A 23914-nucleotide genomic window follows, 5' to 3' on the forward strand; every position below is an offset into this window, starting at 1 on the left:
TGCTTTATGTATAACAGTAGGGGAACTTATGAGGGCGGTAAGCTTGATTAGCCGATATCTTGTAATATTGTTTGCTTTGATGATTACCTATATACCCATACTGCTAAAATAATAAGCACAGCCGTCATTAACTATAACAAGTGTTGGGTTTGCTACGTCAAACAATTATAACATCTTCCACCCCCTTCCCTTCTTAGAGCATCATCTCTCCCATCATTTCCCCCTGTATATTGCACTCACCAAGAAGGCGGAAGTAGGTTTGCCGCTGCCATCTACATCCTTTTTGACCGGCCGTACTACAGACGGGACCGCTGACCCCGCGGGGGTGAACACAGCGTCGCCAGGCTCCAAGGTCCGTGGTACCTGGGCGTGCTGGCCGACGTCGTCAAGCACAGCCACGCGACAGCCGAGACAGAGGGGAGCCGTCTTCATGGCAAACTCGGACGCTGGTTCCTGGAGAAGCGGCATCTCGGTTGCCAGGGCGGCCAGGTCGGCGTCACCCCACCCCAGCCAATTAATATCTTCGCCACCATGATCCTCGTCGCCAAACAAGATCCCCAGGATGGCCATAGTTTGCAGAAGGCATCGAACCCCGACCGTGCCGCCTCCCCGTTCGGAGCTTCCAGAATCGGTCGCCCAGTCCGTAGATTCACGTCACAGCAGAGGGTGAGTCAAACGTATTCGACACATGGCGGACTCGTACGCAGGTCCGAGGCAAAAAAGCGCACCAAGTCGTCGGCTGCCTTGGCTATAGTGTTCATATCGCGGTGCATGACCACTGTGAACCGCTGTGGATCGACCCGCCCTGGGTCCGGCGCCGCTGCGACTGTCCTCCCGATGCGGCCCACCATGACGCCAGTACCCTCAGCCCATCCGCTGCTGCTGCGCTATCATTGACGACGAGCTCTGCCTGCGGCGTCAAGGTGGTGGGTAGGCCTGCGAAGTAGTACTTGTTGACACCACCGTTGTGCGTGGCGAGAGCACGTGCAGTGGACCGCCGCGAGTCGACCAGGAGGGCACCCACGAGGGCAGATCGTCGTGGCCAGGCTCCCCGATGCCGACTTGGTGAGTCGTTGATGCGCTGTATGGCAACTTGATGGCCGCTCACCACATCGCCATATGTCTGGCAAATCGGGTAAAGGTGTGGACTGCTGGCTCCGTGTAACTTGGGAGGAGCTCTGGTACCTGGAGTTGGCTGGTGGTGTCCTCGACGCAGAGACCAAAGCATGGCGTATATATAGTCGCGCTCATCTGTCGCCCGTGAACGACGACAGCGATCAAGGTGGTCGATGAACTACCAGGTCGGGCGGTGACTGGGGACTGTTGTGGTCTTTGTAGAGCCGTCCAGCATCCGACCGACGACAAGGCACTTTTCGCGCATAAAACCGTTAGGCAGCACGGCGAGGTTGACGAAGTACATCTCGGCGGTGCGTAGGGCATCGGTGCGTTCTTGCATGTGGTCCGGCGCCCCGTCCGGGCGGAGGACAGGCTTCTTAACATGCTGTACGACCCGGTTCGCTTCGGCAAAGCGCTCCCAGTCTTTAGTCCACCCACCACAGACCCGTTAGACGGCGCGGGGCTTGACCACTTCCTGGATGACCCAATAGCGTCCCGACCACGGTCGTAGGACAGCAGGCCCAGCGCAAGCCAGCTCTCGTCTTCCCGAGGCCTAAACCCGTGGGATCACTGGTCTATGCGGCTGATGCTTTGGCGGGGAGAGACGATGCCTCAAGGGACTTGTGAATAGCGTCAATCAGAGCTGGTATTCGTTCGCTGCCGTCGGCCTCTTCGCCGAGGTATACCAGGCAGCGTTCGGCGTGACTGTAGAAGAGCCCCATTTGGCTTACCTGCTTGGCCTTTTCGGCGTCGTCGGACTGGTTGATGCAGATGTCATCGGCCCATAGCACGCGGGAACGGTCAGATAGGCGGAGACGGCACAGCACCGCATGCAGGCTCGCCGCAACGGCCATGCGCTTGCCGTTCACCCTAGTACTGTGGCTCTTTTCTGGGTTACCGCAGATATACGAGACTATCTCGTAGGCGGCCGTTGGTATCACGATCAAGTGATCCCTACTCACCATCTCGTGGACGTGAACGGGGAGGTTGCATTGCAGCGCCTCGTCGCCGCTGCCGCGGAGGAGTTCGAGCGTGCGGAATGAGTGGAAGGCGGGAAGAGGGTCGTAAGAGCAGTCATGCTCCTTCTTGTCTCTTCCATATAAATGATTGTCCATGTTGTTAGAGACCTTTTCAGCTGAATTGTCAAAGATGCGAATTTGGGTCGCTCAGGGTACTGCAGACAAAATCGAGGCCGTTTTTGTACACCTGCCCGACCTTCAGCTGAGATGCAAGGCACCTCTCAAAGCATAGCTCCCGTCCGTAGCGCCCGACGACCAGCCGCGCCGCCGCACTGCGGATTGCGCATATGCTGGACAGCGGCGTACAACCTAAGGTACCAAATGGTGGTCTCAAGAGGCGGGAAGACCCAATTGGTTAGAGGCCGCTTCCACCACCATAGAGGGCGTCCAAATTCGCTGTGATGCTGATGTACACCATGCATGATGGCATGGTAAGTGTTTTGGGAGAGATGAAGCTAAAGTCTTCTGTTGCTCAAGGCAAAAAGCATGAGAACTTTGTCAATTGGGACGCTCGGGACGTTGCAGAACCCAACGGCACCGTCGTACCTTCCGTTGAAGTGAATTTGTGGTTCCCTACGGATTATGGCGGGATTCCATCAGGTGAGTGGGGCATCGAGGGGGAGATTGCCCCACCATGTGGGGCAGGCTTCAAGATTGAGCTTCCAGGTTCTGATGGAGGTACTCGCAGCGCTTCAACTCTCAACTTCCTATTGAGCTGTGGCATCATGCACGTATCGAGTCAGCGAACTCGGCTGGTATCGTTTGTCACGAATAAAATTCGACTCACAGAGGTTCTGTCATCCCATGATTAAGCGCATCGCAGGACCAGTGACAAGACTCAACAACATCTCCGCGGGTGGACCCCACCTTGCGTCTTTTCCTTCCGCTGTCGGCTTTTATTCACAACTCGCATCTCCGCGCCTTCGGGGTGCTGTGCACCGCTTCAACCGGGCGAGCTTCACCTCCTTCCACTGCCCATCGACCACACGCCAGAGGTTGACGGTACCGCCAAGTTTGCGCAAGATGGCTACTTCGGCAACGGTAGAGGAGCAGGCGAAGCTGGTCGAGACATCGAAGCGGCTTGCTGCCTTCCAGGCGGTCAAGGACTACCTGCTCCCCGAGTACACCAGGATAGGCATCGGCTCCGGCAGCACCGTTGTGTACGTGGTGGAGGCCATTTCTGAGCTCGGTTCCGCCGTCACATCCAAGATGGCCTTCTACCCGACCGGCTCGCAGTCCGAGGAGCTGATCGAAGCTGCCGGTCTAAACCTGCAGTACATCAGCAAGCTGCCCGCCGGCCAGCAGCTGGATGTCGCTTTCGACGGCGCCGACGAGGTGGACGACGACCTGAATCTGATCAAGGGTGGCGGCGCTTGCTTGTGGCAGGAGAAAATCGTGGCGGCCAGCGCCAAGCAGTTTGTCTGCGTCGCCGATTTCCGCAAGCTCTCTACGCGCTTGGGGATGGCCTGGAAGAAGGGCATTCCCATCGAGGTGTTGCCCATGGCTGCGCCGAGGGTCCTCGGCGAGTTGCAGCGGATGGGCTCGCAGAACCCTCGCATCCGGCCCGGGCTGCCGGGCAAGGCCGGCGCCATCGTCACCGACAATGGCATGTGGATCATTGACGCGCCCTTTCCGCCGCTCTTGCTACCGAAGGACATCGAAGCTGGTTCTCAGACCGGCAACAGCACGGCTGGCGTGTGGACCGTCGACGCACTGGCGGACGCACTGATCAAGATTCCGGGCGTGGCCGAGATAGGCTTGTTTTATGGCAAAAACGGACTGCAGCTGGCCAGTGGTGCGCAGAAACCCGTGGCGGCCTATTTTGGAATGGCTGATGGCACGGTCGAGGTCAGAACACCGTCCTCTTGACCTGGACCAGTTCGCTTCTGGCCTCACTTCCGCAAACTCGTCGCTCCGGGTCGCGGCTACGATCATGCATGGGAGGGAGGCAGGTGGTGATATGAGGGAGCATCCCTGAATGAGACGGGCTTCCAGGCTGCATTGCCTCCGTTGTCTGCGTGCTGGAGACGCTGGTTTGACGAGGGCCCTCGGGGTTCGGCGAGGACGGGATTAGTTACCACACACTTCTCCGTCCACGGACGAAACCCTGCCAGGGACATAAGCATCATCCATGTACTCTGCAGGCTGTCGACAAAGCCAGGTATCGATGTTGAACAGTAAATAAGACGTCGTGTCCTCATTAGCTTACCGTGATACTCTTGAGGTCGCACCAAGAACAACTCAGGCCGGTACATTTATGTGCCCGGCTCTGACACTCGTGCAATGCCGACGGCGGCTCGAGGCAATGCCGCGAGAAGTCCACTATGCCTTGATACGACCATCCTGTTGTCCAAGGGCGCGAGACTTAAAGTGTTATTCGTTGTAATAGGGTGATGAAAGCTATTGCCCACCCCTCGGGCTATCGAGCGTGTTCACGCTCTGATCAAAGGTCCGGTTTTCAGTGAGCCGAGGACCTCCGTTGCCGGAACCCGGAATGCGCTTGTCGGGCCGCTGTGAGACCAAATGTCGCCGTGATATACAGGCTTATTCTGCGCTTCAGCGGACACCCGCGGTCTGCCATACCTACCGGCAGATGACGGGCACCATCACAGATCCTCTTTGTCGGAGAAGTGGACCTGGGCGTACCGACCCACTGGCAACGCCATCGGTCGGAGCCCCTTCTCTCGCCGGAAGCGGCGATGAGGGGCCTCGAAATAAGGGATGCGCTGGGCCCCCGTGATCCAACGAACAACCTCCGATGTATACTTTACCTACATCATCCGTAAGTCACTCACAGAGCCAAACGGGCAATCCCGACAATGTCTGCACAAAGATGGGTATTTTGCTGTTATTTTATTGTTAAGGTGCGGCCGTGTGTTGTGGCTTGATGGTGGACGGCAGAGGACAGGGAACCGCAGCAGGGTCCTCGGGGCGATGAAACAATTCTTGTTGTTCTCCTTCTCAAAGGGTCCCGACCGGCAGGAGTTTCAAGGGGACGCATGATTGCACCAACGGAAGCAAGTTGCCCGGGTGTGTTCGATGCTAGCACGCCTCTGGCTTCCGAGGCTGCATTGTTGCCCCCGCCAGAGGCTTTTTTTGGACTCCAATCGCGACCGGCGGGTTTCGCATCCGGAAATTGGACACCGTTGCTCTCACTGTAGCTCGGGCGGCTGGACCTACCTGTCTGGCGCCTGCAGTTGTCTTAGACTCTCAGCACTGTAAAAGTCGTTATCAATACGGGTTGCTTTTAGCACATGTCCGTTTCGCTGGAATGCCTTCCATGGTAAGGTAGAAAGGCAAGTGGATGGCAGGAGAGCCTGTCTCGCCTGTCAAGCGTTGAAACTGAGGTTTGGCCGCCGGGGCACCCCGTGCGGGGATTATGAGCTCGGGAGCTGTGAAACTGGACGCCGGAGGCGCGCGGGCCGTTTGGCTGCGACAAATATTTGCCATTGAGCGGCACAGCCGCCTCCGGACAGCTCAGGATACAGTCAACCAGTTGGAGGAACTATTGACATTACTGAGTTCATCTTGGAGAGTATACCGTGGATCTTGCTTCCTTTTTTTTCTTCTTTTTCTTTGGCATCGGACGTCCCACCAAGCTTCCACAGATCCGGACCGGAACCCGGCCGCACATGGATTCGAGGTCGCAATCATTCCTGCGCGCCTTCCGTGTCTGCGTTCAGCAGTCCCGGTTCCTGCTCCAAGAAATGCAATCGTAGTCGGGCGAAAAGCACCCCCAGATTCGTGGGCGCAAACAAGGCGGAGATTTTTTTGTACCGCGAATCTTTTAAAAAACGGGCGCGAGATCGGTCGGACGCGCCGTGGAGCTTGGCACTTGCGTCGGATCCGCATTCAGCCCGGACGGAGCCAACGCCAAAGCGCCGTGCTGGGTGTGGCGGTAGGCAGTTTGGCGACGGCACACACGCCCAGTGCGCCTTAAACATGGCCGCATCTGCAGCCGTCATCAGTTGTCACAAGCACGGGAGACTGCTGGCTCGCTCCCGCTCCCGCCGATGCCTGCAAATCAGAAGCAAACGAAACGGTCGGCCGGCCGGGTGCTACCGGCTTTCTCGTCGGTCCGTCATTGTAGTGCCAATCGCTTGGGGAAAGAGGCAAGAGCACAGGGCGAGGTAAGAAAACCGGAAATGCCGAGGAACACTGCTTTTTAAGGCAGACAGAGAGACATCAATAAATAAATGCGAGGCTTTTGCCCAGCCCGGCGTCCCGTGCCAACCCACCTCCCGACGCAGCCAGTTCGGGTTGGCGCCGGACTTGGATGGGCTGAGGCATCCGTGTCTCGGTGTCGGCCGCGCCAGGAGAAGGCGGGAAAGAAAAAGGGCGCACAGCCCCGCAAGCACACCAAAATTGGAGGCTGCTTGAATAAAAACACATGGGTAGGCGTCGGCTTGTTTGTTGTTACTTGTTGCAGCCGGAATCAACGTCCGCTCGGGTCATCTCAATCGGGATTATTTTGCTCCCCGGGCGCCGGGCTGTGGGCGCCGACGCTCAGGGCAATTTTGCACTGATGGTGCTGCTGGCGCCTTCCTCGACTGTCCCCACTTTCTGCCCCGTCTTCCTGAAAACCCCGGCACCATCAGCCGATCCGCCCGACTGTGGCCTTTTTTTTTTTGGTGAGCGCTGCCGCCGCCTCCCTTCCTCGCTCTTTGAGGTCCCCAAGTCCGCCCGAGGCTTTTTTACCCCATCACGCCCCGTGCGCCGCTTCCCTTCTCCTTTCCTCCCTCCGTGAACCGTGTCCATCCACCGCACCGACGAATCTTGCACGGGGTTTCCACTACATCCTCTCATCAACCAACTTCTTGGTGCTGCATCGGTCTCCATCGAGCTTTTCCACATTGGCGCAGCTCCGGAACCCTCAGTCGATCCATTGTCCGGCGCTTCGGTCCTGCCTCGAACTCAGCGTTGTCACCACGGCTTCTTTGGGAGAACTCGTATTGTTTCCAACAGCCCAGTTCTTGCCCTCAAATTCAGCAAACCACCCTTTCTATGGCGTCGATCGTGCGATCGACCGCCCTCCGCGCCGGCGGCGCTTGCGTCCGCTGTCGCAAGGGCAAGACTAAGTGCGTCTATGAGAACGGCAGAGCGCCGTGCAAGAACTGCGCAAAGGGCATGCATGAATGCTACCTGCCCTCCGAGTCGATGAGCCACGGTGGCCACGGAGTGTCGCCGGCACGCGTCCAGCAGAGGGCGCGCGAGTCGCTGCCTAGCGAGCGGGTTGTCTCGAGCGCATCGGGCGACCGTCAGGCGCCTCCCGCCTCCAGTGTGTCGCGTCACATCTCGACCGCCACGGAAAAGTAAGTCCCGTTTGAATCTTCCCTGTGATTTTTGGACCGAGCCCAGAACTTGTTATTATCATAATCCCGCGCGTTGCACGGACTTTGCTCTGCGCGCGTGTGTTTTTTCCTCTTCGCCCCGTTTTCCGGGCGCTCCGTTTGCCAATTGCCCTTTTTGCGCCCGCTCCGGTTGCCTCCACCCGCCGAGCACCCCAATTTCTTTGCACTGGCTTCCGGAGCAGTCTGGGCAAGCCCCAATTTTCTCCACCCGGCCTCATTTCCCAAACGGCACGCGCAATTTTCCTAATTGCTCCGTGCGCACCACCCCGTCGCGTCTCAGCCCGATATCCTGGCCTTGGTGCACCACGACCGAAGTCTCTCGGAGCTCAACTCCGTGCAGCAGTCACCGGTCACTTCAGTTGCATCCAGGAGCTCCTGATACATGACAATTTATTATCTTTACCAGATGCTCGCAACTTCGACAACGGAATTTGTCGGTCCCAGATGATGGCATTCAATCCCAGACTAACAGTGATGCAGACTTACACCGGAGCTACTTCAAGAATGTGAGCGCGTCGTCTCCAAGACGCTGCCAGCATGTGTGGCCTTCCATAAGCCGTCTTTCTTGCAGCAACTGAAAAATAGTTCGATGGATCCGGCCATGGTCAATGCACTACTCACGACCGCTGCTCGGTGAGTGACCTTACCGGTCCCGGAGCTCACGGCTTGGCGTGGAGTCCATCCAAGACTCCCGATTCTTTTGGCCCCTTGACTTGGCGCATCGTTACTAACATGATGTGATCTCCAGGCACTCTCCAGCCATGATCCGTCGGTATGGTGGTCATGGTGGCGGGTCGGCCGCGGCTGAGCACTTCGGCAGCAAGACCATTGGCCAAATCATGAATGCCTTGGATCAGCCTGGCCTTGCCGATATCCAGGCCCTCTGCCTCTTGGTCATCCATGAATGGGGTTGCCGCAACGCCGTGCGTGCCTACATTTATCTCGGCCAAGCCGCCCGTATGGCCCAGATGTACCGCATCGTCCATACGCGCCATCACCAGCCCGATCCCGACCAGTTTCTACAGGATGAATCGTTCCGGCGTACGCTCTGGTTGATCTACATCCTCGACTGCTTCCTCACCAGCAGCCCCGGCCGCCACCCGGCGCTGTCGTCGCATGATGTGAAGGATGTGTCGCTCCCGTGCCTCGACATGAACTACCACTTTGGGAGCCCGGTCTATGTCCGCACACTGAGTCTCGCCCCGCCGTCGACCATGCCAGACCCTGCCGGTCCGTTGGGCGAGATTGGCGAGTTCGGCCACATCGTGTTGGCGACCAAGGCTTGGCGAAATGTTGTCGAGATGATGACCACAACAACCCTCGAGACGTTTTCGGAGGAGCAATGCGTGGCCCTCGAGCAAGAGATCGACCGCATTCAGCAGTCGCTGCCGCTGCATTTTGCCGACAAGCCCGGCCAGATCAACCTCCACATCACCATGGGCAGCGGCTACACGTATGCCATGATCCATTCGCTCCTCAATTGCGGCACCATCTTCGTGAACCGCCGTCGCATTCTCCAGGTCGTCACGGACGAGAACTTCACCATGGAGGCCTGGCGCATGTCTCCGCATGTCAACGCGCAGGCCGTCGACCGTATTTTCGCCGCGTCGCACAGCATCATCCACTCTCTCCTGGCGCTTGAGCATGGGGCGGATAAGGACAGCATTCTCTGCTTCCCCATCTTTATGCTCTTTTCGGCCTTCACAGCGGGATCGACCGTGGCCTATCTCACACTCAAGGGGCTTGCCCCGCCCGACGTGACTGAATCGGCTTCGAGCATCGTCCGCGACAGCCTGAGGCTTTGCCAGGACGGCTCCGAGTCTTGGCCGCTAGTTCTCCCTTGGCAACGCCACCTTGCCGTGATGTCCAAGGTTCTGCGCGAGGTGAACAGTGCGCCGCGCGACATTGTTCGTGAGTCCCGCGAAGACAGCAAGCCCTTGAACCACCGTGTCTCGCCGTCTGTCAAGGATGATGTCATGAGCCAGGCCGACACAAACCCGGACCACATGGACTACGACCAGCAGACCATCCCGCCTGCGCCACATGCTCCTTCACTCACTGCCGGCATGGAGGGGGGCCGCCACAGTGAGCCTCCTGTTCCGAGAAGGCCGGGCATCGCTACAATCAACGGCGGAGCCGCCTCTGCCGGTGGTGCCTCGAGGCCTGTCACAGCCAGCCCTCCCCCGGCTCCTGTTGTACCCAAGGCGGACTCGCCCGGTGCAGTGTCTTCGGCGTCGGTTGGCGTCATGCCCCCGGCGCCGCAGCCCGGGCCGGATGTCGACATGACGGCGATGGAGCTCTGCGCCGCTTTTGAACGACAGTTGCTTGAGCTTGATGATTTGGCTGCGTTTATGGGAGGCGGAGTGTGAGTCTCCTTCTGTGTTTGTCCTCTTATTCATCCGTGGATCTGATGGTTGACACGTACTGCAGTGCGCCTAGTTAGGTCACAATGCCGTGTCATCCATCATTTTCTACCGATCCTTCCGCACCTGTTAATACCCCTTGCTTTGTTTTCTCGCCACGCAGAATACTGCGCAGCGCGCCGATCCGAGACGCCTGAATCTCTGTACCATAGCCCTTCCTGCAAGCAGTTGGAGGGAACACAAGACGAGGGGGTTGGGATGGCGATGAATGCTGCACGTGTACGATTATTTATTCATTGCCTGCTCTTTTACTTTTGTCTTGCTGGTCGGATGATCGGTGGGGGTATCTGTTAGGGTAATCGGAGTGTTTGTAGCATGAATCACCCATGGTGGGATCCATGGACTGAATTTGCTTGGGTCTGGTGTTTAAGGTTAGGTGGCTGGTGTGGTAGGAGTTACAGGAGGCTGGCTACCTGTGGACTTTTGACAGGTGCGCTCGTGGACAGAAGGGCGCGGATATGGATGGCTATTGCTATGTAACCGCTTCCATTGATCGGACTGTATTGTGATATGCATCATGTCATTGTTGCTTGACGTTTTTCAGGCATGTCACTAAGTACGTACGTCCCTTGCATCGAAGATAAACTGTTCGGTCTTGGTCGGGCTTGGAGACGCGAGTCAACCATATACCGGGGTACTACAATTTCTATGTGATACACTTCTTTCCGCTTCTGCCATGACATGAGACCGGCCCGTGGGGACTCCGATGCCGACCCGTTGCCCCAGTTTGGCTCGAGTTCCTGTGTACCTGCAGTACAATACAAGCACATGCACGAATACCTCTTCCCTTGCTGTTCGAATAAAGGTTGGATATTGAAGTCCAAGGGTGGCTAGTTCTTATTCAAGAAAATGTCCATTCTTTATTATGGTGTGTTTGTCAGTGCTTGCTCCCCGTTCTGGCCGGCCTGCTACATGACGCCAAACGCCGGCTTCAAATAAATAGCCGCCAAGCCCAAGTGAACCACATGTCCACCGGGTTCCAGTAACTCGCCCCGCTTCAAATTAACAAGACTGTGGAACCTGCGCACGTCGCTAACTGCCGTTCTTTTCTCGGTTGGCCTCGCCCAACGTCTTCTGCAAAGACACAATCAACTCCTTGAGCTGCTCCACCTCCTCCCTCAGCTTCATAACCTCCGCCACGGCAGGCTCTACCTCGAGATTACTCTTTGCCGCGTCGACCTTCTTCTTCCAGCCGTCCAACTCAAAGTCGACCTGGCCCAGCATCTGCTCCCACTCCTCGACCGTGTCGTCGTCGGCGTCGCCGCGGGCGCGGTTCACGCGGATGTCGCGGGCCCAGCGCACCTCGAAGTAGGCCGAGATGAGCAAGAGGGGCGAGTAGATGACGCCCATGACGATGTCGTTGATGCGCTCGTATGTCTTCTTGTCCATCCACCACTCAAACAGCAGGGTCACGAAGAGCTCGATGAGGTTGAAGGGCGGGATGTAGACGTTTTCGTCGGGGGCGCGGACAAAAGTCATGGTCTTTTGGGCGAACATGGCGAGATACTCGTCGTTGGCATTATCGTAGATGTCCTCGTAGGCCGAGTTGTAGAGGGCAATGAGAATGTTGAGGAGGACAACCTAGTAAGATTAGGTCAGTTAAAGCGTGCCGGGGCTAGGAAGGGAAGACAAACGCACCATAACAACGAAGGTGAAGCAGTAGTACAGGATCAAGCCAAACGGCGGCTGAAACCGCTCAAAGCCGCTAAAGTCGGGAGACTGCATGACGGCATTAGCCATGGACTGCACGATGAAAAAGATGTCCTCGATGACCCGATCATCGGCGTAGTCGAGGCCGACAAAGGCTTGGAGGAAACCAATAACGATGACAACGAGCAGAGCAAAAAATATGATGGACTCCTTCATCATGACCTTGAGCACCACCAGCATGGCGCCAAAGAAGCGGTAGCTGTCGAGATAGAGCAGCAGCCGAGCCCAAAACATGGGGGCGCTGACAGCGAGGAAGCTGTAACTGAGCGTGCTGTAGTGGTGACGAGCGGGATCGCCCTGCCCGTGGCTCAGGGCCATGCAGCGGAAGACGAAGCTGGTGGAAAGCAGGCCGTACAGAATCGCGTTGAAGGCGCTCCAAAAACTGAATATGTGATAGCCAGCCTTCCAAAACTTGGTGATTTCATTGCAGATGAAGCCAAAAGTGAAGAGGTAAAGGAAGACCTCGACCACGTCGAAGAGACTGTCTTCATTGACCGTGTTCATGGCAATGGTAAAAAGGCCGAGGTACAGGAAAGAAAAGAGCATTTGAGTGGCGTTCTGGTACATGGGGGCACGCATGCGGTCGGGGTCCAGGTGGGCATAGTAGGACGTGTTGTCCCTGTCCTTGTAGTCGACAAAGTTGGCCGGGTCATTCTCGTCCTGGACCAGCCAGCCGCGCCAGAGGTGGTTGATGCACTTTTGGTAGCCTGAGGATCCAATGACGCGCAGCGCGTGCAGGTCGACGGCCTTCTCGATGACGTTGACGGGGTGGGTTGGGTGGCCGTCGACCACGATGGAGTAGCGCTTGAGCAGGATTGAGTGCAGGAGGCGTTCCTCGTCCTCCTCGGACTCGATGAGCTTCTTGGCGACGACCTCGCAGGCGACGGCGCGGAGCTGGTGCAGCTCGGCGTCCCAGAGCTCAATCTGGGCCTGGTGGCGCCACCAGCGCTTGTTGACCAGGAGGCAGAACACAACGCAGGCTCCGTGCTCGCGGCCTCCGGCTTCCTTGGCGGCCTGGATGACCCTGGAGGTGATGACCTTGCTGTGCGGGGCTGTCACCTGCTCCGTCTGGAGCTCGCACGGCACGCATTCCTCGATCAAGTGGCGGATGCGCAGAGCCACTTCGGTGACGGCTTTGGCGGGGATGGCCGACTGGACCGAGTCGTCGCGGTAGCTCGGGAGGACTGGGCTTGTAGTGTCAGAGCAAAGAACAGTGCTAGTTGAATTGTTTATCCGCTCACGACGTTGTCTCGACTCATCCCACCACCCGTTCCGGTCATGATGATCGTGCCTGGAGTGCCGATCCCATCCGAGGAACCGGCTCCACGTGGACGTATGTCGCGGCATTCTGACCGCTGCTGTCCTGCTGTCCTGCGCGCGGAAGAGGTCGACCTTGTGATTTGGGAGTGCCGCGTCTGAGACCGCGACAATGCAAGGACGAAGGGTATTGGCCCGGATCAGGGCAGATATCTAGCCCAGTAAACTGGGCCAAGATGGTCGGTGAGGAGTTGAGGCTTTTGGAGGAGTGAAGGAGAGGGAAAAATTGGGAACGGCACCAACCCCTCGAGCGAGTGGATGGTCTCGTCTTGGTGCCAGTTAGTCACTAGCATTGTCCATTGTCGGGTCTTGTTGGCGTCCCAGATGGGCCAACAGAAAATCGGGTTTTAGCTGCCATTAAGATCGGATGACGTCGGCTATGCTTAGAGCTAGATGATGAGATGCTGCCTTAGCATTCTGTTGCCTGATAGTACGCGAAAGCTGATAGCGGATTAATCTGCGGCGCTAAATGGAAGCGGTAGGTGGGGCCTCCACCGGGAGAGCTGCAGGATGCCATGCACCAAACTGTCCAAGCTTCTGGAAGCAGCAGACCTCCACCTTCAAGTGTCTCGATCTCTGGCTGCGGTGTAAGCTACAAGATCATCCAGCCTTCACTTTTGCTACAGTCCCAGTCAGAAGTTATTACCCCGAACATGATTGTACCTGGTCAACTACTAACCAATATGTCGATAGCGTTTCGTCAAGCATTTGACATTATTTCTCATTGCGGTTTGTGGGAGCTCGAGTAAAGAAAACTGAGCTGGCGGATAACAAACGAACCCTGGGATTTACTACGAATTTATCAACAGCCGTAACCAAGTCCCGTCTATCTCCATCCTGCAACCCAGAGATGTACATCGCAACTCGTAACACACATGGCCTGTGATAATGAAGAGGAAATGACGAGAAGGCGATGTAGAACTAATGAGACATCGCATGCGCAAGGACGATGACCTGAAAGCATAACCAAGAACAACGTGGTACCACGCACAAAAACGGCCGGAATGTGCTGTGCCAGAAAAATCAGACAGTCCAAACCGAGAAAGACCAATACCCCTGGAATGTGCTGTGTCAGAAGAAACCCTGGGGGAAAAAGGGACAGTACGCCAGTTGAACGGAAGAGAGCCAACAGCTCACTCCGGGAACTCATTCAAAAATAACTCCTCATGGCATCCTGGTAGCCAGTGCCGCCCTTGAGGTCGCGCTCAAAGTTGGTTTGCACATCGAGCACCTGCCGGATGTGGCTCATGGAGAGCGGCTCCCCCTTGTTGACGGCCAGCGCCTGCGCCGTGCGCACCGTGTTCTTGATCTGCCGCCCGTTGAGCTCGTGCCGCGCCAGCGCTGTGTAGTCCTCTTCCGTAAAAGGCATTAGGTTGATCTTCTCGAGCACCCGCACCCGTTCGATGAAGATCTTGAAGATGGCCTTCTTGGCCCGGTGGTCAAGGTTGTCGTACCGCAGCGCGATGTGGATGCGTGACTGGAACGCGTCATCGAACGTCTGACAGACAAATCTTAGTGAACTTCGCCTTGCTGGTTTCCTTCGTTGGCTCTTGGGTTCAATGCCTTACCTCAACCCTGTTGGTCGTCAAAAACAAGATGCCCTGGAAATACTCGAGCTGTCGGAGGAAGATGCTGACGAGGGCGTTGCGGTGGATGTCGTGCATGTTGCGCTTCTCCAAGAAGACATCGGCCTCGTCCAGGAGAAGGATTGCGCCCCAAGCATGGCAGATATCCAGTATCTTCTGGAGTTCGCTCTCCAGGTACCGCGAATCTGTGCCCAATTCGCCGGCCGATGCCATGTACAGGGGGCACTTGAGCAGCTCCGAAATGCCTTCCGCGGTCAAAGTCTTACCCGTGCCCGGAGGTCCGTGGAGGACGGCAACCAGACCCTTGCCCTTGCCCTGGATTACGTCGTCGATGCTTTCGGCTGCGTGGTACTTGTGGGATTCGACAAGCGCCTTTTCGCGAGAATGTTAGGGCGGCCACTGCCCCCGTAAAGAAACTCCATCTGCACACTGGGCCAAACTTACCTTGACAATATCCTTGGTCTTGGGCTCGAGCACCAGCGAGTCGTAAGCCGTCTCGTTCCACTGGATCTCTTTGACACCCGAGACGGTAAACTCGAGCCAGAGCTTCTCGGCAAAGGCGAACCCAAGCACCACAGGAGAAGCGATCAGATACTCTTCGTCGCTGAACTCGGGCACAGGCCTCGCCTTACCGTCGCCTGCTCCAGTGGACGACCCCTCATCACTGTTCTCCTGCGCCGAGTCCTCGCCCTTGGCCGCCACCTTGTCGAGCTTCTCTTTTCCACCCTCCTCTTCGTCATCCATCTTGGGCATGCGGATGAGCTGCACCTTGCCCTTGCGATCCTGAATGACCTTGGTCACGAACTTGACACTCTCGCCGTCGCTGTTCTCGTCGCCCGTCTCCGAATCGCACCCGCAGCAGCCGGATTCGTCATCCGAGTCCTCATCGTCCGAGAGAACATCGTGGTCCTTGGGCCTCACCAGCGAGATGGGGTAGTTGGGATTGATGCGCCGGTGGATGCTCGGGTCCACCATGATGCGGCCGTTGATGTTGACCTTGATGACGGACTTCTTCTTCTTGTAGTAGGCCATGCCCTGGTGGCTCTTGTAGTGCACCCCGCTGAGCGACACAAACTTCTTGCCGCGCTCAACCAGGTCCTTGCGCAGCTGCGCCTCGTTCTTGTGGTACTTGAGTGGGTAGCACCCCAGGCTGGTGATCTTGCGCGCGCCCCGGAAGTCGCCAATGTCCTCCGACATGCTGCCGAAGCCGAACTGCTTGCCGTCGTACTCAAAGTACTTGCCCTCGATGTAGTAGTAGTCGCCCCTCATGAGGCCGTGGTGCTTTTCGGCCATCTCCACCTTGAACACGCGCGGTTCGTCGTGTGAGCCGTACGTGGTGGTGTATGCGAGCGTGTTGGGTTTCCATAGCGCCCAAAGCAGGTCAAACGTGATGAGGCCGTTCTCCAGCATGGGGTAGAGACTATGAAGGGGGTAATGTTAGCGAGCCTGTAAGCAAATAGGGAAACTACCATGGATGAGTTCGAGCGAACCTGTTCTTGACATCGGCATAGTCCTTGTTGATGTACTTGATGAGAACCTTTAGATGCTGGCGCTTGGTCTCGATTCGCTTCTGCTCCTTCTTGCGCTCATGCTTATCGCCCTTGGCCGGCTTGGCCTTCTTCAGCTCCTTCATGTGGTTTTGGAGATCCTCGAGATACCTGTTCACAAGCGTGAGCAACCCGGGAGATAACAAAGCGCCACGGTGCCAAGGCAGGCATATCGGAAAAGGGGGGAAGAGACGTACAGGAAGAGCATATTGGGATCCAGCTTGGGAGTGTCATCAACCAAGCTGACGCCCTTGATGTCGCCAATGACATCCTGCAGGCACTCCCGGAGCAGCTTGCTCTTGATGTCGACAATCGTGGCCTTGTATTTGCCCTCCCAGTCAAAGGTACGGCGGACGTGGAAGATGAACTCTTCGTACTTGGCATCCACCGTCCCCTCAGCCGTGTCCTGGAGCTTGTAGTTGTGGATGCTGTCGTCCCACACCTGATCGACCCGCTTGTAGTCGAGCTTCGTGGCCTTTTGCCGCTTCTTCTTGTCCTTCTGCTGCTGCTTGGCATCCAGCCCGAGAAGGCTGGGGTCAATACCGCCGAGGTTGAGGTTCGCCCGTCCACCTGAACGGGGCATTCCGCGGCGGGGCCGCGGCGGCGCGGGGCGCAACCCGGTGTCGTAGATGGAAGGGGGAATGGCGTTGTTGAGACCAGTAGCGTACTGGTACGAGCCGTCACTCTGTTGCTGCTGCTGCTGCTGCTGAAGGAGGAGTAGCTGGATCTGCTTCGCCAGGTCTGTTTGTGCCCGCTGGCTCCCTTCGTCGTCCGAGCCATCACTAACCTCGCTGTCGGAAGAATCCGAATCCGAGTCCGAGTCAGAGGGATCCCGCGTCTTGGTGGCCTTCTTCTGCTTCTTCGTGCGCGTCTTCCGTTTGGATTTCTGCGAATCCCGTCGCTTCTTGGCCGACCGCTTCGTCGTCTTGGAGTCCTCTGCCTCCGACTGGCTCTCGTCCGACGACGAGGACGACGAGGTTTCATCGGCACCATCGTCACTGTCAGAATCCGACGTCGAATCTGCGGGGGATGCTGCCTTCTTGCCCTTCTTCGCCTTGCGCTTGGAGTGTTTCTTGGAGCACTTTTTCTCCTTGGCTGGCTTCTGGTTTGCGTCGTTGGGCTTGGTCTCGCCTTCAGCTGACTTGGCACCGCTCTCGTTTGGCGCCTTGGGATCCTCGTTCTTCGTTGGGGCCGGGGGATTCCCTTCGCGCACCTCGGTCGTGGTCTTGTCCTCCGACTCCATTGCTTTGGCGGTAATAGTATGTCGCTGGCGATCTGCGCTGCAAGACGCTTGGAGGTTTCGACCTTTGGGCTGGAAAGTAAGTCACGAAATGTGAGGTTCGGCGGTGATATGGATGATGGGACGTTCCAAGATGCTCAAAACGCTGTGTGATTGACTAGCAAATGGCGACGTGGCCGGCTGAGGGACGTCGGTCGACGGGGCTGCAGTAGCGGCAAGGCCGGGGAAGGCACCCGGTGTGAAGCCAGCGAATGGTTGGCAAGATGCTGTCGGCTCACAGATAGTCAGCAAGAAAGTTCTGAGTCCGGGGGGGCACGGCAAGCGGTTTAGGCAAAGGAGACAATGGCTTTGAGCTCCTGGAAGAATGCGGAACCAGCACAGAAAATGTTGAACAGCACATGGAAACCAGACACGCAGCAGCGGGTGTGGAGGGCGACTTCTTCCCACACGAGGCGCCTCTGGCACACTGGTACTGTGTAAGAGTGGAGGAAAACGCAACCAAGATGTGTCCAGCAGCAACGTAGAATCAGGGCATTACCTGCCTGCTTTGACTGATGGGCCGCCTAAGACGCAAACCGCTTTCGGTGAGGAGGCACTCTGCTGCAGTCCCGGACAACGATGCAGAGAGAGCTGTTGTGCGTGGTCCTCGAGAAGTCGGTGAGACGTTGAGAACGATTGGGGTCAGCGGGTGCCGGGGTGGTGCCAAGTCGACAAGGGTATGTTCCCCGGATCTTCAGCTGAGGAGCTAGATGTCGAGTCCAAACCGAAAACAGTGGTTGTCGCTCCACACTCCGGCGGGCTTGCCTATCTACAATATTTGAGAGGGCGTGATCCTGGATGTTGATGAAGGCGAGCGTCGAGAAGGGAGACCGGGTGCAACGGAGTCAGGGCAGGTTGTCACGAGGGTCGGGTCGTCTTCGTGTAACCTGATAAGAGCGCCTAGCCGAGTATTAAGAACACACCAGGGATGTAAGGCTATTTAAAGTCACGTATCCAGACCTGGTTGGACCTCTAGGTTGATCCTATGCAAGAGGTTTGCGGATGAGCCACCCAGGGGGAACATGCGAACTCCCACTCCTTCCAGCCTTGCCTTATTTGACTGGTCAGCAACTTGCATTGACGATAGGCGGCCGGCTGCCTGGGGCCTTTGGCTGTGGATATGCTGTGACAGGGGTTGTTAGCGCTTCGGGACGAGCAACTAACCAACCGGTTGCCAGGGTTGTGCAACCCACCACTTTGCCAGTTCTAGGAACCTGCAAGTGGGATGAGGACCTGGAAAACATGTCTTCTCAATACAAGGACAAGGAAACAAGAAAGGCTGCGGTTGAAGCCACGTTGTGTCCGGGTTGGCATCAGCTTCTCGTGCCCGATAGACGGCCCCCGGCATGGAAAGTGAACTTTGTTGCTAGCTTGGCCGTCTTTGACCTGCATGTGGGCTGGACGAAGAGATCAACACCCGCGCTAGGAGCTCCAATCACGGCCGGCCTACTGTATGGAGTAACTCGGCAGAACAGGCAGCCAAAAGGCTGAGAGGCATTGGTGTGGTTTGCCAGACAGGCCAGGCTTCCGGCTGAGCCTCCATCAGTGCAGCTGCCCCGGTTCGGCGGAGCTCATCGTGAGATAACCCCTGGAGTCTCGGGCTTTTGCGGCGACAACACATGGCTCTGGGGCAAGCTGAACCACCAGGGCCACGTCTGCGGGCTGATACGGGGCCCAGGCACAGTGGGCTTGTTGTCTGATCTGGGTCAAGACTTGCCATGCGAAGACGGGAAGCTGCAGTTGCTCACCCGGCTTGGCACACACGTTCCTGATTGACAGCTCTCAGCTGTGGGGCCCGACAGGTGATTGTTGGACAGGCAGAGTCCCAGACGGATGAGCGGGACACTGTCGGTTGGATTTTGCGGTGGTGTGTTCAAGCTCACGCTCTTTGTCCGTGGATTCCGAGGGCCTGGCCATGACGCACCGCAGGATGCCCAGGCTACTGTGTGCCTGCTAACTGAGCCAAGTAGTTACTGGCCGTGTGGGTGCCCGCCTGCCTGGATGAGGCGATCGATAACTATCCCTCGGCTTTGCAGGCCATCTGGTCGCGATAAGCGCGGGATATAGAGTGGCTTGGTCCCGATGGGATATGCGGTTGGTCGCCTCGCAAACCCCAAACTCACCCGCGTGTACATCGTCTCGTTGTACACCGGACGGCGGTGCAGATCACGCAACGTTCTGCCTGCAAACCCTGCACCTGGACCACGGAGTGAGGGTAAATCGGACGTTGGACGGAATTGCCGAACCTGCTGTGGAACACTCGTCTGCATGCAACTCTGGCAAGCAGCTTAGTTGACATGCGTTGGCTTTGGTTACGAAGAACAAGAGAATCGCTGTCCATGAACAGGAATGGCAAAGTCAGTCAGGTCGAGAACGGGTATTCGTATTGCTTCAAGAGGATTGTTGAAGCTTGCGTGTAAAATGTAATGATGAAAAAAGAGATGAGTGCAGTTAGTTATGTGTGAGAAAAAGCAGCCCCGCTCGAGAGTGGGGCTGCTCTGTAACTACCGGTATCCGCTGTAAACTCAACGAAGACTCTCTCATCTACCACAGCAGAACCAGCAGCCATTGTTGAAGCCTTACTTTACATTTTCATCTCTGTTGTCCAGATAGCAGATGCAACCTGGGCCTTAAACCGCCATGGCAGGGAGCAAGAGAAAGGCGCCTGATGACGCGGACCCCGGTACCCAGCAAAGCCTGACTCTCGACGAACCTGACCCAAGCATCCGTCCAACCCCCGGTCGGCCCCGTCCTCCGTCCCCGGGGCGGGCCGCCGATGGTTACTTCCGGCAGCTGTACGAATCCGAACCCGACTTTAACCAGCTCGCAAAGCAAGACTCACGCTTTGCTGCCGTGTAAGCTCCCATCTCTCTTTTTCCGGCCTAATTGCTCCGCAGTGAGTGGTTAACTTGGCCTCTCTGCAGCCTCCAGAGCAATGGGCAGCTCGACTTCACCGACCCAGCAGCCACCATGCAACTGACAAAGACCTTGTTGGAAGTTGACTTTGGCCTGAAACTAAACTTGCCCGACGACAGAATGTGCCCACCGGTATGCCTCGCTGATCCAAGCCGACGCAGGGACTTTATTTTGTTACCGTAGGAGGTACAAGTTCAAGACTTCACTCGATCCCCTAACATCTCCCAGGTGCCAAACCGCCACAACTATATCCTGTGGTTGAAGGACATGATGGACACGACATCGTACGAGCCACCCGGCCGGAAACTGTGCGGGCTTGATATCGGCACGGGCGCAAGCTGCATCTACCCTCTTTTGGGAACTGCTCAGCGCCCGTGGTGTTTCGTCGCAACTGGTGAGCTTCTTGTCCAGGTCGAGACTGACACGACCCGCTAACAGCTGGTTCCTAGACATAGACGAGAAGAGCCTAGAATACGCAAAGACAAACATCGAACTCAACCACATGGAAGCCCTAATCCGGCTCTTGAAGCGGAAACCGGACGACCCCCTGATACCCCTTGACGCAGAGGGTATCCACTCAATCGATTTCGTCATGATGAATCCGCCCTTTTACGCCTCGGAGGAGGATATGCTATCATCCGCCAAAAAAAAGGCGCGGCCGCCCATGTCGGCTTGCACGGGCGCGCCCGTGGAGATGGTGTGTGAAGGCGGCGAGGTGGCTCACGTCGGCCGGCTGCTGCGCGAGTCCCTGGTGCTTCGGGACCGGATCCAGTGGTACACCTCAATGCTGGGGAAGGTCACCAGCCTTGATGCCCTCGTTGAGAAACTGCATGAACATGGCATCGACAACTACGCTGTAACCGAGTTTGTGCAAGGGAACAAGACGCGGCGGTGGGCGGTGGGTTGGAGCTTTGGGTCTATGCGGCCGGCCGATCATGTGGCCCGCGGCATGAAGGCGAGCTTTTGGAAGAAGCTTCTCCCTCCGGCTGTTTCCACAGAGCTGCTGGTTTTACCTGCTACTGAACCAGTTGACCCGGTAGTCAGCCGGATCAAGGAGGTTGTCGGAGCGTTGGAGTTGATGTCCTGGACGTGGGAGCCGGACGCGGCGAGGGGATTGGGAAGGACGAGAGAGAACGTATGGAGCAGGGCTTGGAGAAGGAAAAGGAGTCGAGCGCACCCAGGTGAAAAACAGAACGAAGCCGGCGCTAGAACTGCGGCGTCGGAATCTGAGGCATGCCGACTTGGATTCGAGATCACAATCGTGGTCCGTACATCGGAGACTCGCGTGAGCCTGCACTGGCGCGAGGGTCATGATGCACACATTTTTGAGAGCCTGGGAGGGTTCCTCCAAGGAAAGCTTAAGGATTTCAGACGAAATCTCTGAAACCGTAGCTGGGCCCATTGCAACCTGCTTGGTGTTTGCCATGGTGATTTTGTTCCTCAGTTTCAGGGGTATTAACAATGACGTATCGTTACGGTGTACTGCCCAGGTAATCCGTACATAGATAATCTTACCCGCTATTCGTCCCAAAATTTCCAGAACATCAAGCTCCAAACCGACCGACTGCCCGAGCATTCCTTTGCATCCCATCGTCTGGCCGTGACCACCAAACCATGTCAGACCAATCCTCCCAACCGGCATCCCGCTTCACGCCGCAAAACCAAACGACTACCTCGCGGCTGTCGACCAACACGGTCGGCCTGGTCGCCCTCTCCGACTTTCGCAAGCGCCGCGCCGAAGTCCTCGAGCAGCAGGAGCGCGAAGCCCGCGAGGCCGCGACTGCTCTTGCAAATGCAGCAGCTCGCACAAGCACGTCGACGCCCGACCGGTCCCTGACCACGACGCCGAACAACGCGACGAGCGCTGATAACAGCGAAGGCGAACGGCAAAAGAAAAGGAAGAAGGAGAAAGTGAAGCGCGCCAAGGCGCTGGTGTCGTTCGGAGACGACGAGGAGGAGGATATGGAGGTAGGTGGGGTTGTTGGGTTCAAGAAAGCTTCCAGCCGTGATGGAGCAGGGAAGAAGGAGAAATTGAAAGATGCCGGCGAAAACGGCAATGAGGCGGCCGCCGCGACGGAGCCATCCTTTGGCGACGACAGGGGCCAGGACAAGAACCAAAAGCCGGCAGCCAAGGTCCCCATCAACGCATCGGTCGGCGTTGTGCCGCGGGCCTTGACAAAAGCCGCGCTCCGACGCGAGGCTGCCGAGAGGGAGGCGCTGCGGAAGGAATTCCTCTTGCTCCAGGCGGCCGTCAAGGCGACCGAGATCGCCATCCCCTTCGTGTTTTACGACGGAACCAACATTCCCGGTGGTGTCGTGAGGGTCAAGAAGGGTGACTTTGTCTGGCTGTTTCTGGATAAGAGCCGCAAGGTGGGCGCGCAGCTGGGGGTTGGTGCGGACAAGAGCGCCAATGCTCGTCGCGACTGGGCTCGCGTCAGCGTCGACGACTTGATGCTTGTGAGGGGAACCCTGATTATACCACATGTAAGTTCTGAGCATTTCTACTCTGCTATATTCTACTCTATCTTCGCAACAACCAGTACTAACTAATCCGCTTCCCGCATAGCACTACGAGTTCTATTTCTTCATCATCAACAAGACCGTCGGTCCCGGCAACAAACGCCTCTTCGACTACAGCGCCGGAGCTCCTCCAACCCCTGCCACCACCGACGCCCCCGGCGCAGCTGGCATCAATAGCCGCGCGCCCGCTCTCTCTGAACTCGAAGGGGCGTCGGATGACCCGACGTTGACCAAGGTGGTCGACCGGCGGTGGTATCAGCGCAACAAGCACATCTACCCGGCCAACGTGTGGCAGGAGTTCGACCCGGAGAAGGATTACTCCAAGGAGATCCGGCGTGATCCAGGAGGCAATGCTTTTTTCTTCTCGAGGTGAATGCCGTTTCTAGGGCGTTCGTCTTGGTTGATTAGCATGACGGGGGCGGCATCTGCCGTAGCAGGGCGCTTCATGATTTATTTTTCTCTTCGAACGACTGACCTGCGAAAGACTACATGTGAGCATTGGCTGTGTCTTCGCCCACAGGGGCTTTTTCCGGCTTCTTGTTGCTTACATCAGCCAGTAACCTGCCAGATCGCCCAGCCCAGCAAGGCCAGCATGAGCCAGCCAGGCCAGAAGATCATCAGCAGCAGGGTATTGCCGCCGGGTCCGAGGAGCAGCACAAAGAGTTCAAACTGGAGCTTCCTGCGGATGCTCCTCGACCGCTTGCAGTCCCACGCCGTCCATGCCAGCCGCTTGGCGAGGAATAGCGACCTGGCAGCGAGGACCCTCGAGGCAAGCAAGGTCCGCCAGGCAATGCTCTTGCTTGCCCATAGCGAGAGGGTGGCTACCACCGAGGCAGCGAAGTAGGTGCGGACAAAAAGGTGGAAGGCGGCGGAACCGAGGAGCTGCTGGAACTGCACCGCGCTGTTCACGAGGGGGTACATCGTGGACATGACATCGGACCGCTGGCTGAGGGAAACGCTCGGAGCGGTTCTGGAGGCGGTTAGGAGGGCCATGGTCGTTGTTGTTGTTGTCGAGTCAGTGATGATGGTGCTTCTTGTAGAGTACTTCCATCCGTGGAGTTTCCGTCTGGCGGGTTCTCTCATGTGGAGGGCTCGAGGACACGAGTGAGGGAAAATTCTTGGACGTCCTT

General features: G+C 57.2%; 12 protein-coding genes across 12 annotated transcripts; 7 read left to right on the forward strand and 5 right to left on the reverse strand.

Annotated features, from left to right (window-relative positions):
• Positions 1-663: 663 nt before the first annotated feature.
• Positions 664-1459, reverse strand: N657DRAFT_109679 (uncharacterized protein). Its single transcript, XM_062785774.1, has one exon. It carries the CDS (start codon positions 1226-1228, stop codon positions 758-760), a length of 471 nt encoding a protein of 156 aa, XP_062645327.1. The 5' UTR covers positions 1229-1459; the 3' UTR covers positions 664-757.
• A 319-nt stretch (positions 1460-1778) lies between these two features.
• N657DRAFT_552210 (uncharacterized protein) lies at positions 1779-2039 on the reverse strand (the record flags this gene model as incomplete). Its single annotated transcript, XM_062787911.1, has 1 exon — positions 1779-2039. A coding segment is annotated over one exon (261 nt), but the record flags the coding sequence as incomplete, so codon positions are not given.
• A 792-nt stretch (positions 2040-2831) lies between these two features.
• Positions 2832-4281, forward strand: N657DRAFT_647736 (ribose 5-phosphate isomerase). The gene has a single exon (XM_062793377.1). The coding sequence runs from the start codon at positions 3159-3161 to the stop codon at positions 4002-4004; it is 846 nt and encodes a 281-aa protein (XP_062645329.1). The 5' UTR covers positions 2832-3158; the 3' UTR covers positions 4005-4281.
• Positions 4282-5326: 1045 nt separating this feature from the next.
• Positions 5327-6300, forward strand: N657DRAFT_109698 (uncharacterized protein). Its single transcript, XM_062785775.1, has one exon. It carries the CDS (start codon positions 5515-5517, stop codon positions 6073-6075), a length of 561 nt encoding a protein of 186 aa, XP_062645330.1. The 5' UTR covers positions 5327-5514; the 3' UTR covers positions 6076-6300.
• An 839-nt stretch (positions 6301-7139) lies between these two features.
• On the forward strand, positions 7140-9855 carry N657DRAFT_682640 (uncharacterized protein; the record flags this gene model as incomplete). Its single annotated transcript, XM_062796502.1, has 3 exons — positions 7140-7447; positions 7967-8119; positions 8235-9855. The coding sequence occupies 3 exons, from the start codon at positions 7140-7142 to the stop codon at positions 9853-9855; spliced, it is 2082 nt and encodes a 693-aa protein (XP_062645331.1).
• An 859-nt stretch (positions 9856-10714) lies between these two features.
• N657DRAFT_647739 (uncharacterized protein) lies at positions 10715-13272 on the reverse strand. Its single transcript, XM_062793378.1, has 3 exons — positions 12861-13272; positions 11548-12801; positions 10715-11490 (listed from the first exon to the last, which is right to left on the reverse strand). The coding sequence occupies exons 1-3, from the start codon at positions 12897-12899 to the stop codon at positions 10942-10944; spliced, it is 1842 nt and encodes a 613-aa protein (XP_062645332.1). The 5' UTR covers positions 12900-13272; the 3' UTR covers positions 10715-10941.
• An 814-nt stretch (positions 13273-14086) lies between these two features.
• N657DRAFT_577644 (uncharacterized protein) lies at positions 14087-17312 on the reverse strand (the record flags this gene model as incomplete). Its single annotated transcript, XM_062789262.1, has 5 exons — positions 14087-14434; positions 14505-14894; positions 14967-15942; positions 16013-16180; positions 16267-17312. The coding sequence occupies 5 exons, from the start codon at positions 17310-17312 to the stop codon at positions 14087-14089; spliced, it is 2928 nt and encodes a 975-aa protein (XP_062645333.1).
• Positions 17313-18590: 1278 nt separating this feature from the next.
• On the forward strand, positions 18591-19402 carry N657DRAFT_635596 (uncharacterized protein; the record flags this gene model as incomplete). Its single annotated transcript, XM_062791352.1, has 4 exons — positions 18591-18799; positions 18863-19031; positions 19151-19195; positions 19319-19402. 4 exons carry the CDS (start codon positions 18591-18593, stop codon positions 19400-19402), a joined length of 507 nt encoding a protein of 168 aa, XP_062645334.1.
• Positions 19403-19803: 401 nt separating this feature from the next.
• On the forward strand, positions 19804-20441 carry N657DRAFT_109914 (uncharacterized protein). The gene is made up of 2 exons (XM_062785777.1): positions 19804-20201; positions 20273-20441. The coding sequence occupies exons 1-2, from the start codon at positions 19989-19991 to the stop codon at positions 20348-20350; spliced, it is 291 nt and encodes a 96-aa protein (XP_062645335.1). The 5' UTR covers positions 19804-19988; the 3' UTR covers positions 20351-20441.
• Positions 20370-21799, forward strand: N657DRAFT_109790 (uncharacterized protein). The gene is made up of 2 exons (XM_062785776.1): positions 20370-20658; positions 20714-21799. Exons 1-2 carry the CDS (start codon positions 20532-20534, stop codon positions 21646-21648), a joined length of 1062 nt encoding a protein of 353 aa, XP_062645336.1. The 5' UTR covers positions 20370-20531; the 3' UTR covers positions 21649-21799.
• Positions 21800-21878: 79 nt separating this feature from the next.
• N657DRAFT_577440 (XAP5-domain-containing protein) lies at positions 21879-23157 on the forward strand (the record flags this gene model as incomplete). Its single annotated transcript, XM_062789251.1, has 2 exons — positions 21879-22748; positions 22831-23157. 2 exons carry the CDS (start codon positions 21879-21881, stop codon positions 23155-23157), a joined length of 1197 nt encoding a protein of 398 aa, XP_062645337.1.
• A 176-nt stretch (positions 23158-23333) lies between these two features.
• N657DRAFT_577200 (uncharacterized protein) lies at positions 23334-23777 on the reverse strand (the record flags this gene model as incomplete). Its single annotated transcript, XM_062789236.1, has 1 exon — positions 23334-23777. The coding sequence occupies one exon, from the start codon at positions 23775-23777 to the stop codon at positions 23334-23336; it is 444 nt and encodes a 147-aa protein (XP_062645338.1).
• Positions 23778-23914: the final 137 nt, after the last annotated feature.

The sequence above is a fragment of the Parathielavia appendiculata genome, assembly GCF_033297405.1.
Source record: "Parathielavia appendiculata strain CBS 731.68 unplaced genomic scaffold N657scaffold_11, whole genome shotgun sequence".
Lineage (NCBI taxonomy): Eukaryota > Fungi > Ascomycota > Sordariomycetes > Sordariales > Chaetomiaceae > Parathielavia > Parathielavia appendiculata.

Coding starts and splice junctions, on each gene's coding strand:
- N657DRAFT_109679 (XM_062785774.1), bottom strand. CDS start 1,228: ATGCTTTGGTCTCTGCGTCGAGGACACCACCAGCCAACTCCAGGTACC.
- N657DRAFT_647736 (XM_062793377.1), top strand. CDS start 3,159: ATGGCTACTTCGGCAACGGTAGAGGAGCAGGCGAAGCTGGTCGAGACA.
- N657DRAFT_109698 (XM_062785775.1), top strand. CDS start 5,515: ATGAGCTCGGGAGCTGTGAAACTGGACGCCGGAGGCGCGCGGGCCGTT.
- N657DRAFT_647739 (XM_062793378.1), bottom strand. CDS start 12,899: ATGACCGGAACGGGTGGTGGGATGAGTCGAGACAACGTC. Junction 12,802..12,860: donor GGATGAGTCGAGACAACGTC/GTGAGCGGATAA, acceptor ACAAGCCCAGTC/CTCCCGAGCTACCGCGACGA. Junction 11,491..11,547: donor GCTTCACCTTCGTTGTTATG/GTGCGTTTGTCT, acceptor TAATCTTACTAG/GTTGTCCTCCTCAACATTCT.
- N657DRAFT_109914 (XM_062785777.1), top strand. CDS start 19,989: ATGGCAGGGAGCAAGAGAAAGGCGCCTGATGACGCGGACCCCGGTACC. Junction 20,202..20,272: donor AAGACTCACGCTTTGCTGCC/GTGTAAGCTCCC, acceptor GCCTCTCTGCAG/CCTCCAGAGCAATGGGCAGC.
- N657DRAFT_109790 (XM_062785776.1), top strand. CDS start 20,532: ATGATGGACACGACATCGTACGAGCCACCCGGCCGGAAACTGTGCGGG. Junction 20,659..20,713: donor GTGGTGTTTCGTCGCAACTG/GTGAGCTTCTTG, acceptor GCTGGTTCCTAG/ACATAGACGAGAAGAGCCTA.